We start from the raw sequence: 15,285 nt of genomic DNA on the forward strand, positions 1-15,285 counted from the left end.
GTATATTGGAAAGAGTAACTAATACATGCTCTCACTAATACTGTTTTAAATTATACACTGATTGTGTTTTATAACAAAGCAAAAAAGAAAAAAAAAACAAATCACAAAACGAAACACTCAACAACCAAGTGAGGGTACCCCGCTAGCCTGTCTGCATGCCTCAGCCTGCTTATTATACCCTAACACAGTTTTAACGGCCAACAAGAAGAGATAGCGAATAGTCTTTCCCGCTCTCGATACAACGGCCAACGTACGTAAATCTCATCGTATCATACCCATACAAGCAAATAAAATTGCAAATGGGAAACGCCGCTGTTGCCTGCCTGCCTGCTGCTCATCGAACGACCGCTGCTGCCATTGTGAGAAGCTCATAAAAGTCGTTGTTTCGCTTAGTGTGGTTTCAGTTATTTGAGTTTAGTCGTGGCTGTCACAATCTCCTGGAAAGTATAACCTAGCAGTGCAGTGCGGAACCCAAAACCAAACAAAAGATATCTATCAACTCTACCCATCTACAAAGAAAAGTTACAAAAGTAAAAACGCTGAAAAAAGTCGTTGTAACGATCGATTGATCTTTATGCAATTGCGCTACAACTCTCTGTTCTGCATTTAAAAAAGGAAAAAATAGAAAGTGAACGTAAAGGAAATCAATAGTGGTTTATTTAGATCAAGTGTTTTGAATTGAACCAGAAAAGAGACTTTTTCTCATAAAAATCTAAACAAAGAAAGTGACATTTTTGAGAACGATTTTGAAATAGTACATTTAATGCAAACTCGTATTATTTTAAAAAACTTTGCAAAGGTTCAACCAAACAATAAAAAACAAAAAAGAAGAAATTTTAAATCTTTAAAAAGTTTTAAAAGACTTAAAAGTTAATAAGCAATACCAGCATCAACTTTAAGTAGTTCATCATCTACAACAAGTATTTGGATTATATTTCACAACAAACAGACAACAACAAAAAACGTAAGTTTTACCAAAACGTATTTTTTTAACTTCAAAATAATCGAATTAAGATTATTTTAAGGTAAAATTGAGGTTAAAATTAAGGTGGAAAGCAAAAAAGCAGAATCAAACCACAAACAATTAAAATAGTGTAAGGTTTCCTTAAAAAATTGTTAAAAATAATAAAAAAAATTTCAACATTAAAAAAATATATATTATTATAATTTTGATTTCAATTGCAAGTCTATTGATAATTATTCCATTGTTTCAATATAAATGAAGGAGTCACTGGCAAGTTTAGGTCATGCAAATATAGCGAAATTTAAAATTCTTAAATTAAGATATTCTATTTTGACTTAATTTATTCTTGACCTACTCAATTACAACCCTATTGGTAAATGTTCTTATGCCTAAAGTATACAAAATTAATTAGAATCAACAGCAGAAATATCGAGAAAATGCTTTTGGAATAAATTTGTGTTTCATTATTTGCATTAAAAAAAATAAACATTACCAAAATGGCAAGCCCAAATTAAAACAAAACAAAAAAATCTAGAAAACGATGAAATGACAATGCTGTTTTATTGCTATGGATAAACATATCATAAAAAGCAAAAACAACAATACCAGACGGAAACCACTACTGTATAGTGTGTTAGTTCAACTTATTGGCTAGTTAAAAAAAACATGTGACAAGATTTTGAAAGATTTTAAATAAAATGTTACCAGAAAAAACATAATGGAATTCTCTTCCCCACTTTCAAATACCTTTAACGCTCTAACATCATTTGATTTAAATGATAGTAAGAGAAAGTAAACATCAAAAGGCATAGCATGTGTTTTAAGAATCATGCGGCAGAATATCAAAACGATTACAAATGCGCCTTAAAAACTTGAATTTCTACCTGAACTATCACTCACATATAGAGGTTATAGAGTTTGTTTTATTTTTCAAATGTTTGTTATTATTTTCAATAACTTAAAAACAACAACCGATACAGCTGTGATACATGCTCTCTTAAATTTGAGCAACTATACTCTTTCTCTCAATGGTCTTTACAACAAATCGCCAAGCAGTTCAATTACACATAGAAAATAGAAATATTTTTAGAATGTGGCAAGGCTATATATTTATGGTAATCAAACGTAAACATAACAATCCCCATTTGACACATTTAACGGTAGTTTGAAATTACAGAGATGTAGTGGGCGAATTAATGGGGTATTCTGAAACTATGGTGGCATAAAACATGAATGGAGTTGTAATAGAGGAATCCAAGTATGAATTTAAAGTATGATATGTAAAATAAAGAAAAACAACATATAAGATACGAATTAAAGGTAGGTTTTCCAACAATAACATAACATAAAAATATTTATAGCAAAAATAAATATATTTTAATTAATTAATAACTGTGAAAAGACGAGGCTATTAGTGAAAGTATGTAAGCTGGAGGTTAGTTCGGTATCATAACAGGGTACATAGGACTACGAGTTCACTAATGGGAAGTAGGTGCAGCAAGTGACAGCATGAAGGGAAGACGATGAGACGTTGGAGTATTTCCTATGTCAATGACCGGCTTTCGCGGCTAACAGACCACGGCACTTAGGTGGGGACACAATACCAGACTTAAACTAACTAAGGGGCGGCGTAGGCAAAACAATTATAGGGATTTTGTAGCAGCACGGAATTCCTGACTTAATTGTTTTTAAAGGTTACTTTTAAGTATTTAGAGCGTCTAACATGTCGATTACTACCTTTAGTGTATGTCCATAGTGGCATTGGGCGGATTAATATCCGCACCCTTTTCCATTCTAACCTTACCTAATATATTTTAAATAAAAAATAATTTTGAAATAAAAAAATTGACATTAAGATTAAAGTAGCTTGTTGTTGTTATCATAATATAAATCAATTGCATCCGCCTGCCCATTTACTTATTTATAAATTTATCAACTACTTATTAGTGTTTGGGTTTTTATGTGACACCTTAATACGTTGATATTTTTTGTATTTGCTTTATTTCCTTATATAATATCTATTTATTTAATTGATTTCATTTATCATCGGCCATCACGGCCATTCACTCTTTAGACATAGTTAGTTAGTTAAACCTACATTTTTGTTGCCAGACATGTTTTGTTATATGAACATAATTTTTTTGTATTGTTTTATAACTACACATTGTTTGTAACGACGGCAGCGACAGCCTTGAAATAATTTTTTTTCACCGGTTTGTCATGTAGAAGGAAAACAACAAACATTGCTTGCTCTCTTGGTACCAATTTATTTAGTTTTTTTTTTCAATTACATATATTGTTGTTTTGACAGGTTAGGTTAATCGTAAGGGGGAAGGGTATATGAAATAACACAGAGTTGACAATTACCTGCAGTAGCCAAACAACAGCAATAATGAAGTACAACTCTGAATGATGAAACCCGTTACTCTTAATGTCAAATGCAATTATAATAGATTTTAAATGCATTTATGTGTTGTAGCGAGAACAAAGAATAAGGGATTTAATAGTATAGGAAAATAATAAAAATAGATTTCTGCTAATAAATTTTAATAACTGAATTTCTCTTCAATCTTATATGTAAACTCTGAAGTGCTTTATTTTTATAATTGGTTTAACATTGTTTATTTAACTTCCCGCCAATTGTGTTGCTTAACATCGCAAATACTTTTCCCTTGGGATTATATACGGTTGTTGCTCCAATGTACAATACATGTGATATAATATGTGCAGCTTTTTCTCTCATACCGACACTACGTTTTCATTATACAATGGGAGTAAGCAAAATCGCGTGATGACTTTCCATTACCTTTAGATAGATCTATATTCTTGCGTCGTAGTTGTTAAATTGTTACTACTATTGCTTACAATCATTCATTCATTCATTAAAACTCTGATGCTACCTACTACATACTAGGCAAAATGATTATAGGTATATTATTTTTTTTATTTATAAGTATTTTAATTTGATAATCAATCAAATCCATATAAATTGCGAACAAATATACACAGGCCGCCGACGCTATCGCGCACTTTAAACCCTCAGCATTTGTTATAAAGTGAACTGTGTACATTTTGTGTGGAATACGGTCTATAGGCATGTTAAAATTTAAAATTATAATTGGAATGCATTATGGCAAAGCTAATAACAACTGCATTGAGTTCTACAAGCATTTGCATAAATGATGGGTTACTCATTATAAATTTCTATAAAATTTATCCAACTTGAGCTCGCAACTTTTCCTCATTGTTAATGGTAATTTTTCTATAATTCAAGTACACACCAAAAAGTTATTCACTAGTGTACTTTTATTCATATTTATTTTCTCTCTCTCTCTTGGAATAAAAAAAAATCTGTATGCATTTCCATATTTCCTACATCTGATTCATGATGTAAAAATATCTTTTGTGTGTCAGATACATTCAAATGCTTTTCAAATGAGTTAAAAGTTTAGAAATTTTATAGGATTTGTCCACATATGCATGCATGCCCCCAATATAAATAGAAATGCAATCATTTATTATGGCCAGGCATATTAATTGGTTTATATAAAATGAAAGTAAGGTGTTGGATTGCAAACATTCCACAATATTCACTTATTTTATAAATTGATCACACATGCAGGGCATAGCAACTATAATTGCCAGCTATGGCTGGCTTAGATTGATACTAAGTTGTGAGGTTCCATTATCATAAAGTACCACTTTAATCTACCTAATAAAAAAGCGTGGATTTGTTATGAGAAAGTAAGCGATTTAATAAAAACCAATTAGAAGGTTTTGGATAGTATTCTGAATTCAAAAAATTGTTGTTTCTATCTTTTTTTATTCATACATTCACAATTACATGGTCGGATTTGCTTTTTCACACAAAACTCAACTACTTACACTTGCCACAAATAAATGTTTCTTAAACATGCACTCAACAACTATTGGCCCTGAACAATATTTTTTTACTATTGCCTTCTAACCAAGCAATATGGCAAAAGCAGAAAAACGAGAATAGTGTTTCTTAATAACACATTATTTCTATTTTTACTTTATAGCAAAACGCTTGAGAATATGTATGAATATGTGCCGCCATATGCATTTGTGATTATATATGTGCACATATGAGTTGATCTGATTCGTATCTAACACAAAGACATTTAAGAATTTTTACAACATTTGCAAAGTGGCACGTTTGTGAATCACACAACGTTACGAACGTCCGATCGACCGACCGACCTATCTACCATATAACTAGTCATTGATATGAGTATGTGGATATATAATGCTAAATATAGCTTTATTTCTAAACTACTAATGAATACGGAGTACAATTTTACATTTGCACAAAAGCACAATAACAACTCATCTAGTTATTGCGACAAGTACAAGTGCTTTTGTTGTATTGTATTGCTCTTACACTAAAACTACTTACTCACCAATTGCTGAGTAAGTGTTTGTTGTATGTGTGTTTTGCACCCTCCCTTCCCTCCATTTTTTCTCGCTGGCTTCCCCAATGCTTGTATGCATTGTGGCACTCGTCTCGTTCATATCATAAGTACAAAAAGTAACCACAATTAACAAATGAAATCTGGTTTTTACCACATTCTTTATTGCCAGAGAAATACCTACTAAAAACATATCTACATACATGTGTATGGATGGATGTTATGTCTAACTATCTCGTCTATTGAATATTTATATGTGTGCTTTAAAACACACAGTTATGTTTCATGTTTGTAGGTTCTGTTTTAAGCGTTTTTTTTTTTGTTTCAATAAACTATGAAAGCGCCCTGCTGTTATGAATAGCCATATTTGTTAATAAATGAATTTGTTCTTCGATAAGACTCGTTAATATTGAAAACATTATCTTGACTCTTGTATTAACTCAAACAAAAGCCAAACAATTAGAACACAACACAATTTTAGATGTTATATGTTCCCTTAATATCATCATAATGATCCATACAAAAGGGGTCATTGCATTATGCAAGATATTAAACAAAGCCTTACATGCTTACATATTTATATTAAATATATCATACGTATGTGTAATACTTTAAAAAGAACATTTAAATTTGGTAAGGAAAATTTATAAAACATGTGGTATAATCTCATGATATTAAGTGGCTGGCATTTATGTTGCGACCTAATTTAAATGAGTGAATTACCAACAATCCTTCCATGATTTACGAACACAGTATACACTGCGCAAAGCTTCTAGTGGGGATTGAATATATGATCTCCACAATTTTTAAAACCAAGGCGCTATCAATTATTTGTTACTGGGGCGGCATTCAATCGTCTCTTTATTAAAATCACAAACGATCTAGATCATTCACCCATGTATTACACAAACCCAATTATATTTTTTGCTTTCAGGAAGATCTTAGAATAACCAAACACAAAAAAATTAACATTTAAATGTTTTCCATTTATGGTTTACACCAGAATTCAAATGCAAACTTTTCTTGGCTTATTTTGTGTAAAATCATGATTTGCATATAAAATGATTATTTTATTTCTTTAAATTGCCATGTTCAGAGACAATATATAAAAAGATTTTTGTTAATGTGCCGATAGTTTATACTCATATACACACAAACACATACGGACCGGGCCCGCTGCTCGTACTGTTGTATATGGCTGGCTGGCTTTAACCAGTTCAAACCGTTTTTGTACAGATCATTGAAATTTTGTTCACTCATTTACCGAATTTACATTACGAGCTGCCAATTTCTGAGGTATAGTGTGCTTGTCACAAGATATACATTCATTGTGAGTGTATATTATTGGCTTGGCATTAAGAAATCCCCTTCGATTTTTTTAAAATATTTCTTGTGAATTTTTGGCCATTGAATCAAAGGTATGATCATGAATCATAGAACCGGTTGCTGTAGGGAGGGGGATTATTTTTAAATCTACATTAAAATAATTCTATTTCTTTACATTATTTATAATTATGTAATGTTTAGAGTATACAAAATTTGTTATGCGTTGCATTATCTTCCGGGTATTCAAGTTTTTTTTTTTTGCTCTTGTTTTGATATCTACTACTTCTTTTTGTTTGTTATTTTTATCATTAATTATTTTCTTTTTATTTCTTTTTACTTGCAGCCACAACAATGTCTTTAGCTAGTGTACATGGTCCACAATTCACCGATATCTGCAGTCCATTGGGGTATGTTATTGATAAGAGCTTCAGCCTTATTAAACCTAATTAACCATTTATTTTATCTAACCCCAATGTGTCGTTAAATTGAGTCAATATTGCGAACAGCGTTAGTCATATCATTAAGATTTATTGACTGATTACACTTAATATATTGATATGGTTTTTAATTTGTTTTTTGTTCAATTTTTGCACATGCAAGAGCATGAAGGAAGAAAAGGTCACATATATTGTCATTGATGTTAATGAGAGGTTGCAAACTTTATTTTTTGCTCCCCAAATTTACAAAGCTGTATAATTTACCAATGTTGCCAACTTTAGTGAGGGTGTTAACATACCGTTGTTCTCGTGGAAATGAGTGATGTCAATTAATTTTTTTTTTAAAGACAAAGGTCAAGTTGTTTAGGAATTTTAAATTCGATTTTACTTTGAAATATTTACTTCAGCATTTCCATGAAAGACAATTTCATGTGCAGCCCTATCAAAACACATTCTTTAAAGCTTATCATTTCTTAAATATTCCCCAACTCGTAATGACGTGAAGAGATTTAGAATAGCCTATAATTTTATGATAAGAAAATCCCAAACTCTACGCCCCTTTTTCCGCCATATATTATGGTGGTTTTGCACTCATTTCATTCAACGTGATGAAATTGCGGTTTTCAAATCAAAACACAAAGGTCTAAAACAACAAAAACAATAGTTTAGTGATAATATTTTATTAATTTGACGTCATTCAAAGGCCGTTGCTTTGAACGCAAGTCCATTGTAAATCTTTCGCAATATTGAATCTGGTTAAGCGTGTCATGGGGTCTATTTACACCTATCAAAAGTGTGAATAAAACTAATTTTCCTTTTCTTTCCATTGATAATTACAGTCGCAGCAGTATAAGCATGTCGTCATCATTGTCTGATTTAGTCGGCAGCCCCTTGGAAATCTCCATGGATAATGTCTTAACCATTGAAGAATTGAGACAACATATGGGATCTTGCTTTACCTGTGGCGTATCCTGGACCGATGATCATGTGTCATTAGATTGCAGTGAGTGCGGTGGCTATAGTGTCGAACGCCCCTGCCCCTTGTGCGATGGCCTGTGTGGTGTGCAATGGAAACGTGATTTCACCATGGTAAGTTACTAAAAACAAAGAAATCTACTTTGTCAATGATTACTAATAATATTTTCCATATTCTTTGTTTTCATTGCAGTCGCATGCCTGTGGTAAGGCCCGTTGGCTTGGTGTGTGTCCCACTTACCCTGAAGCTGCTATGCATTTTAATGCCCCTACTTCAGCTACAGCCACCATTACCAATGCCTGCAATCCTAATGCCGCGTCCTGTGCTGCTGCAGCCGCCACACAAATGCGTTTAGCCACCGAGTTGTGTGCCCGCCTGGAACAGCTGTCCGCCTCAGCAACGGCGTCAGGAAATCACATATGATTACAATAATTTAAGCAACTTAAACATCAGCAGCATCAACACCACCACACCACCATCCCCACCAATCATCAACATTCTCCTGCAAATACATGTCATCAAGAATAACTTCATTCAGCTTAAGTATGGATTATATGGTGTTTACCGTTTATACTTCAAACTCCTCTTTACTGAGGCCGCCTCTGCTGCCCAGAGGAAAAATTCCTACCCATCTTGATTGCAAAGATGGCGAAATGGTTCTCCAAGTGATTTTTTACTTAAGTAGCAGCACAAAACAGCAGATACCCATTATGATTTTGTAATATTTTGTTAAAGTTAAGAAAATCTTATTATTTAAGTGAGCCCTCTCAAAAAACCTGATCCTCGCCCCTACCCTACAAACTCCCATCTATCTTCCCCCCTTAAGATTTAAGTGCGGTTTAGTTGAGAATCATTACAGCTTTGTAATTGTGCCACAGTTACTAAGGGAAATAATATCTGAAACAAAATGAACTAGTCGCTTGTTTACAAAGAAAAAAAAGAGAAACAAACCGATTATATACAGGCCTGCATTGACTGACTGACTGCTCCACTAAACGAAATTTAAACTATAAGTGAAAAAAGACTATTGCTTTAAGTTGTATGATATTAAATTAAAAATGAAAAAAACCAATTATATTGATAAATATATCTTTATATGTATAGAGTTGTGTATAGAGTATACAGACAGGCATATGATGAAAATTTAGGAGAAAAGAAATACGCGTACCTATATGTATGTATGTATGTATATGTATTTATGTTTTATATAGAAGAAAAAATCGTGAAAAGAAAAAAAAAACCTAATTCTATAGAAATAACAACAACTTTATTGTATCTCTAGTGAGAGAAAAATATTGGTTACACTCACACATACGCCCTATTTGTTTCCTTTCCAAAAAAAACTTTCATAAATGAACTTCACATATGCTCAAATTTGAATTAAAAATCCGAATTGTGTACTTAATTTAGAAAACCTACAACAAAAGAAAAGCTCAAAAAAGAAATTGCAAATATTTTTAATTTGATTTTCTGTGAAAATCAAGAATTCTTTTTTTATATTATTGTACTACCTACATACTTAAAGGAAAATATATACATTTAGAAAAAGAAAAATCTGTTAATTTGATTTATTTACAGTCGTCTTTTGTGATTTCATCCATACAATTAAAATATTTTTTTTAAATAAATCACACATAAAATATATGAAATGTGGGAGTTTTATTTATACAGTGCGTAATGAACACCGGTCCGCTGAGTTGAATCCGTTCAATGTTTCAAATCAAATTTCAGTGAAGTAGCATAAGACTTGAAGTGTGATTGATTCGATTTCCACCTGAAGATTATTCTTAACTTCAAGCTTTTTTATTTAAGTCCTATATTGTCCTACTCCGTAGATACATCCATACATACATATAACGCTCCTATGGTTTTATGGATGGAGCTATCTTTATATACTTGAACAAATTGAGATTCAAATTCTACTGTCAAATACACTTCATTTGTGTCCAATATTATCCTTTTTGGAATGGGGCCGCAGATTTTTGGAACCAAAAATTGAATGTTAGATTCGTACTCGGCCCTTATTTTTATTTAAGTCCCATATGTCACATATTGGTCTACAAGTTCTCCTGTGGTGGTTTTTCGGCTGTTGAAACATCCCCCTAAGACTTGAAGGCTAATTATAATGTCATATTCTTGCTCTATTCTAAAATACAATGGCGACACATGTGGATATACATAAAGGAAAAGCTAACGGCCTAGACCACTACCTTTGTTTTTCTTTTTGTTTCTCGATTCGTTCGCAAATTCATTGAAAACAGATGCTTTTATAAAAAAACAGCTGTTTTCAATGAATTGACGAAAGAATCGAGTGACGAAAAGAAATACAAGTTAGTGGTCTGGGTCGTAAGTATCAATATTAATGCCCATATTCACAAGCGTACTTTTCCAGCAAAAATTTGCAGGAGAATAATGCCATGTCTACATTGACTCGTTTTGATTATGCCGCTTTGAATAACATCGTAACCGTTCACACTAGTTGAGATGTTTTAAAAATAACATTTTTCACACTCCTACGTAAATGTTATGATGCCATGTTGTTAAGATTTTTTACTTGCTTTATCCGTATTTTTTTTTTGTTTGGAAAAATTCTATTTTTATTTTTTGACATTATTCAGGGCTGTGTTCATTTAGCACAATTTAGGCATTTTTTTGGGCTCACATCAAGGCGGATTTAATAATGTGGTCTAACGGGAGCAGCTGTTAGCAGCCGGCCAGGTTTGACAGTATTAAGATGTCAGATATTTGTTTACATTCTCTTTGTTGTTATCTTCTTTCTTGCATATTTTCTGGTCATGTACGCACACGTATACACACACGCACACAAATTTGTTTGCGTGTGTTGGCAAAACGACGAGCAGCTTGATGGCAAGATGGCGGATTGCACCATATGATTCGTGGTTGTTGTACAAATGAGACCACCTTTAAATGATTCGCCATGGGCTCACTACTTTGAATGACTCGTTTCTGTGGCAAACGAGTTAACGTTTAGCCCTTATAAATTGTAAAGGAAAAACGAGTAATTTTCAGAGAAACATAGTATAAGAACAGTCTTCACTCTCTTTTACTATTTATTTGAATTAAACAGCTGGTTTTCTTAAAACAGCTGTTCCATACTGCAAATTTCTGCTGGAAAAAAACTTCAGTAGAAATTTGCAAGCTCTCAATTACAAAAGTCAGAAATTTACATGCTCTCTCACACTTTCCCGCTATCTTCTGGTAAATAATAAAGTCCAAACGCGAACGACCTCTAGTAACAATTTGTGAAAATTTTCAAAAATTTGTGTATACGCGAACACTCTTAGTGTATGCTATGTAAAAAAAGCCAATGTCCAATTTTTTATTTTGTTCAAATCCTTTGACTAATTCCTCAATATGCTGGCTTTGAATATTGAAGCCAAAGTTCACTTAATTTTTTTTTTTTTTTTTTGGAGCACACTAACAGCATTGCAACCGTTTTTAGAGTAAAGTCTGGGCTTTGAACTGGTCATTTAATATTTTTCGCCATCAAGGAAAACATCCCCAACCAACAAGCTGCCAACTGCATGTTTCATTATTTGCTTAACTTGGTGTTGTGGCAACTTTTCATGTGGGCGGTGACAGTAAAACCAATTGAACGCGATTAATTTTTGTTTCGTCTGACTATACAATTCTTTTTCCAGTCGTCTACAGTTCAAATTTTGTGGTTACACAAACCTTTTTTTCGAAGAGCTTTTCTTGCCGCCCGCTTACTGACAGGGTTGTTAATGGCTATTTCAACCTTCATAATTGCTAATAAAAGTTTCATAGCTTGATCGTCTCTATTGGAAAGCAAATTTGGTAAAAACTTGTACTTCAGGTGCATCCATTTTTCGCCTCTTTCATACATGTAAAAAAAACTGTTCTGTGACAAATTGATGTGTGAGGCTTTTTTTTATTATTTTTTCACGTTCGTGCACGTGCCACTTTTGTCATATCTCTAAAATAACGGTATCTTGTACTAAGCTGCTTTTGACAACTAATTAGGTGTTGCCAGATTCAAAAAACCAAAATGGGGCTGACGGTTGAGTCATCCGTTGCCGAAGCACAAGGTAGAGCTGGCAAAATTTCGATATTTTATTTTGTCTGAATATCGATTAATATTTTTCCTATCGATGCTATCGGCAAACTTAATTTTTTTGCAAAATTGAACAAAAATAAGCGATCCGACACTGAGTGTATCCCATAAGACACATTGCGCCTGTAGAGGGCGCTATTTCATCCCATTGTCCTTTCAACTGATATTGCTTCTAAATAAATTGATCTCTTGATTTTTACTTCTCATTTCCCATTTTGCCAACTACAAAGCCGCTGTCGATAGCCATGTACGTTCAAAGTCGGAGTTTAAAATTCCTACGAAATTGATACGACCTTGCAAGATGACGCTATCTGGTATCCGTACACCTATAACCTATCCGAACTATTCAATAACAAACGGTGTTTGAGTCTATCGTGTGGTCTTTTTAATATCCTACTAAAATAAATCCACTTCCCGACAGGCAAAAATTCAGCTCCTACAAGATATCAATTTAATTACGCACAAAAAACAAACAATTTCTGCATGTTTTTTTTGTGAGTGTAAGTAAACTTCATAGCAAACCAATAATAATTTCTTTTCAATTTACAAGCTTATAAATTTTACAACACTTTTTTGACGCAATGTTTTTATTCGCATTAACATTGGTTTGTTTATTTCATTCGCTGAATTTCTGGGAATTTTGCAAACCAGAAATCCACGCTAAAATATGTCCCTCGCCATTAATTCACACGGTGTGTGACCCTACCAAGGCGTTTGATAACGTAAGTGAAATCTGGAATTACAAACGTCATGATCCCCTTCTCTGTCTGACTCTGTTGCTTTTCATTGCTTTATAGAAAGTCAGCATGATATCAAATGAATTTCTGGGTCATGTGCCAATGACCAAGAATATTAAGGGAATTTTCCTTCATATACACAATGACTATAGGAATCGGGTGGCTGGTGGCGAAGAGATTAGAAATGGAACAACGGTGGTTAAGTTTCCCAAAGCATCTCGTATGCGTGAATTAATATGGGACAATGAGCTGATGTATGTGGCCCATGTACACACGGCACAAACTCGTATGGGCCATGACATATGCCGCAATACTCAACGATTTCATTATGCAGGACAAAATTTGGTAGGGTTTTTAAGAGTTGACTTTTAAAGTGAAATACAAAACGACTTTTTGTTTAGGGTTGGAAAGGTACCCCCTATAATGTGCCTGTTTTGGAGATGTTGAATAGCTCATTGTTTGATATGTATATGGAAAAAGATCTAGTGCCCGATCCCATTGCCATGGCCGCTAATTATAATGCTGAGTAAGCTATTTCTATTCTTCCTATTCAAAATCCAATATCAATGAATTTTTTCCTCTGCATAGAATTAAAAAGGCTCGTGTTGGGCATTTTACTGCGATGGTGAATGATCGCACCTCACGTCTGGGATGTGCCATATCAATTGGCTTGAACTGCAAGGGACCACCGTAGGCATTTGTTTTTCTGTTTATAAAAACAACAATTATTATTATTTTTTAATATAATCTCTTTATTTTTCCTTCATCAATAGAAATGACAAAATCTATCCCTGGTGTTATTATTTGGCTTGCAATTATGATGGCACTAATCTATTGTATAGTTATATTTATAAAACTGACCCCAAGCAATCAGCTTCGCAATGTTCCGATTGGCGCGTGGGCAAAAGCTCTAAATATGAGAATCTTTGTGCTAATTCTGGGGAGATTTTTTATCCCGAAAAAATGCCATAAAACACAATTTGGGGTAACATTAACAAGAATTCAGTCCTTAATAATAGAATTTAAATTTTTTATTTTAAAATAAAATTTATTGTTCTTGGTTGGTAATAATTGTTGATTTTGTGATTTGAGATTTTTTTTACAACTATTTTGTTTTCTCCATATTGAATCAAGGCGGATTTAAATAACAAGGTCAAGCGAACAGCTGGCCAAGTTTGACGGTATTTAGATGCCAGATTTTTGTTTGCATTCTCTTTGTTGTTATTTTCTTTGCAAATTCTCTGATCATATACGCAGACGTCGATCAGCTTGGTGGCAAAATGGCGGATTGCACATGATCTGTGGTTGTTGTATAAATGAGACCACCTTTAATTCTTTCGCCATGATATCGAATGGAATAATGTTTGTATTTAAAGATTTGTTACAGGATTCACTTAATAAGGTTAAACCAAGCGATCAGCCAATATGTTTTTTTAATTTTTGGCAGTACTTGGCATTGAGAATGTCAACTTGTTCTCTGTTTACATTCATTCTTTGTTTACGTTTTCTACTATATGATGACATTTTCAATCGGCAGATTTGACATCCTTAATGGGGCCTATCCACTTTTTTTTTGCATGTGACCTTCTATTAGTGAATCCTGGATTTGTTAAAATTTTAAGAAAAATTTTCTTTCGTCGAAAAATTTTTAAATGGATATTACAGAATTTTTTCCTAAATAAGGGTGTAAGTGAAAAGGAAAACCCCAAACAATTTGTTAACCTGATAGGGTCAAACGAATATTTGACAAAATGGGTAAAGGCATCAAAAAACCTTTATACCTATTTTGTAATTAAGGATTTTTATGGTACTGCAAATTGCTGTTAAAAAAACAATTTTGGGGTATTTATGGTACTATATTATGGTCCATATTGATGTAGAATGTGTGCGAGTTTTTGATCTATTTGAACTACCCAGCTGATCAAATATTCCGATTTCGGTTTCCTTCAAGAACATCGGTCCGAAATTTTCTACGAATTCGGTACCAATTCGATGCGACGTAAAATTTCCCTTCCGAATTTCCCTGGAATTTTACTCCAACATCGGTCCGATATCGGTATGACATGGCGGAAAATAGATCATATTTCCCTCAGCCGTGTCGTTTTGGCAACATGACAACCACTTAAGGCGCTATTACACGGCAAGTAGTTATCTTATGACTTGTCAAATTTAGCACATATTGATTGTACATGTCATGTGATACAAACGAAAATAACATGTGAAAATCAATTTTTAAAATAGCACATGTAATTTTTTTTCGATTAGAGCGTGCTCTATTCGTTCTGAAAAAAAACATTAAGAAATTAGCTGTTTTTT

The 15,285-nt window shown here is 33.1% G+C and overlaps 2 protein-coding genes across 3 annotated transcripts in view; both read left to right on the forward strand.

The window, feature by feature from the left end:
• Positions 1–9,785, forward strand: part of LOC106087213 (protein pinocchio) — a 108,363-nt gene extending 98,578 nt beyond the window's left edge. The window contains exons 1-4 of one of the 2 annotated variants that reach the window (XM_013252196.2): positions 396–964; positions 7,067–7,130; positions 8,000–8,249; positions 8,329–9,785. In XM_013252196.2, the coding sequence (XP_013107650.1) occupies positions 7,075–7,130; positions 8,000–8,249; positions 8,329–8,559 (537 nt within the window). In that variant the 5' untranslated portion in view covers positions 396–964; positions 7,067–7,074 and the 3' untranslated portion in view covers positions 8,560–9,785. Of the gene's footprint in view, positions 1–395; positions 965–7,066; positions 7,131–7,999; positions 8,250–8,328 lie in introns of those variants that run through there. The other variant, XM_013252189.2, reaches the window with a different exon arrangement.
• Positions 9,786–12,753: 2,968 nt separating this feature from the next.
• LOC106086999 (venom allergen 5-like) lies at positions 12,754–14,040 on the forward strand. Its single transcript, XM_013251867.2, has 5 exons — positions 12,754–12,954; positions 13,030–13,314; positions 13,371–13,495; positions 13,558–13,659; positions 13,743–14,040. Exons 1-5 carry the CDS (start codon positions 12,814–12,816, stop codon positions 13,939–13,941), a joined length of 852 nt encoding a protein of 283 aa, XP_013107321.2. The 5' UTR covers positions 12,754–12,813; the 3' UTR covers positions 13,942–14,040.
• Positions 14,041–15,285: the final 1,245 nt, after the last annotated feature.

Source organism: Stomoxys calcitrans, chromosome 3 (assembly GCF_963082655.1).
Source record: "Stomoxys calcitrans chromosome 3, idStoCalc2.1, whole genome shotgun sequence".
In the NCBI taxonomy this organism is placed as follows: domain Eukaryota; kingdom Metazoa; phylum Arthropoda; class Insecta; order Diptera; family Muscidae; genus Stomoxys; species Stomoxys calcitrans.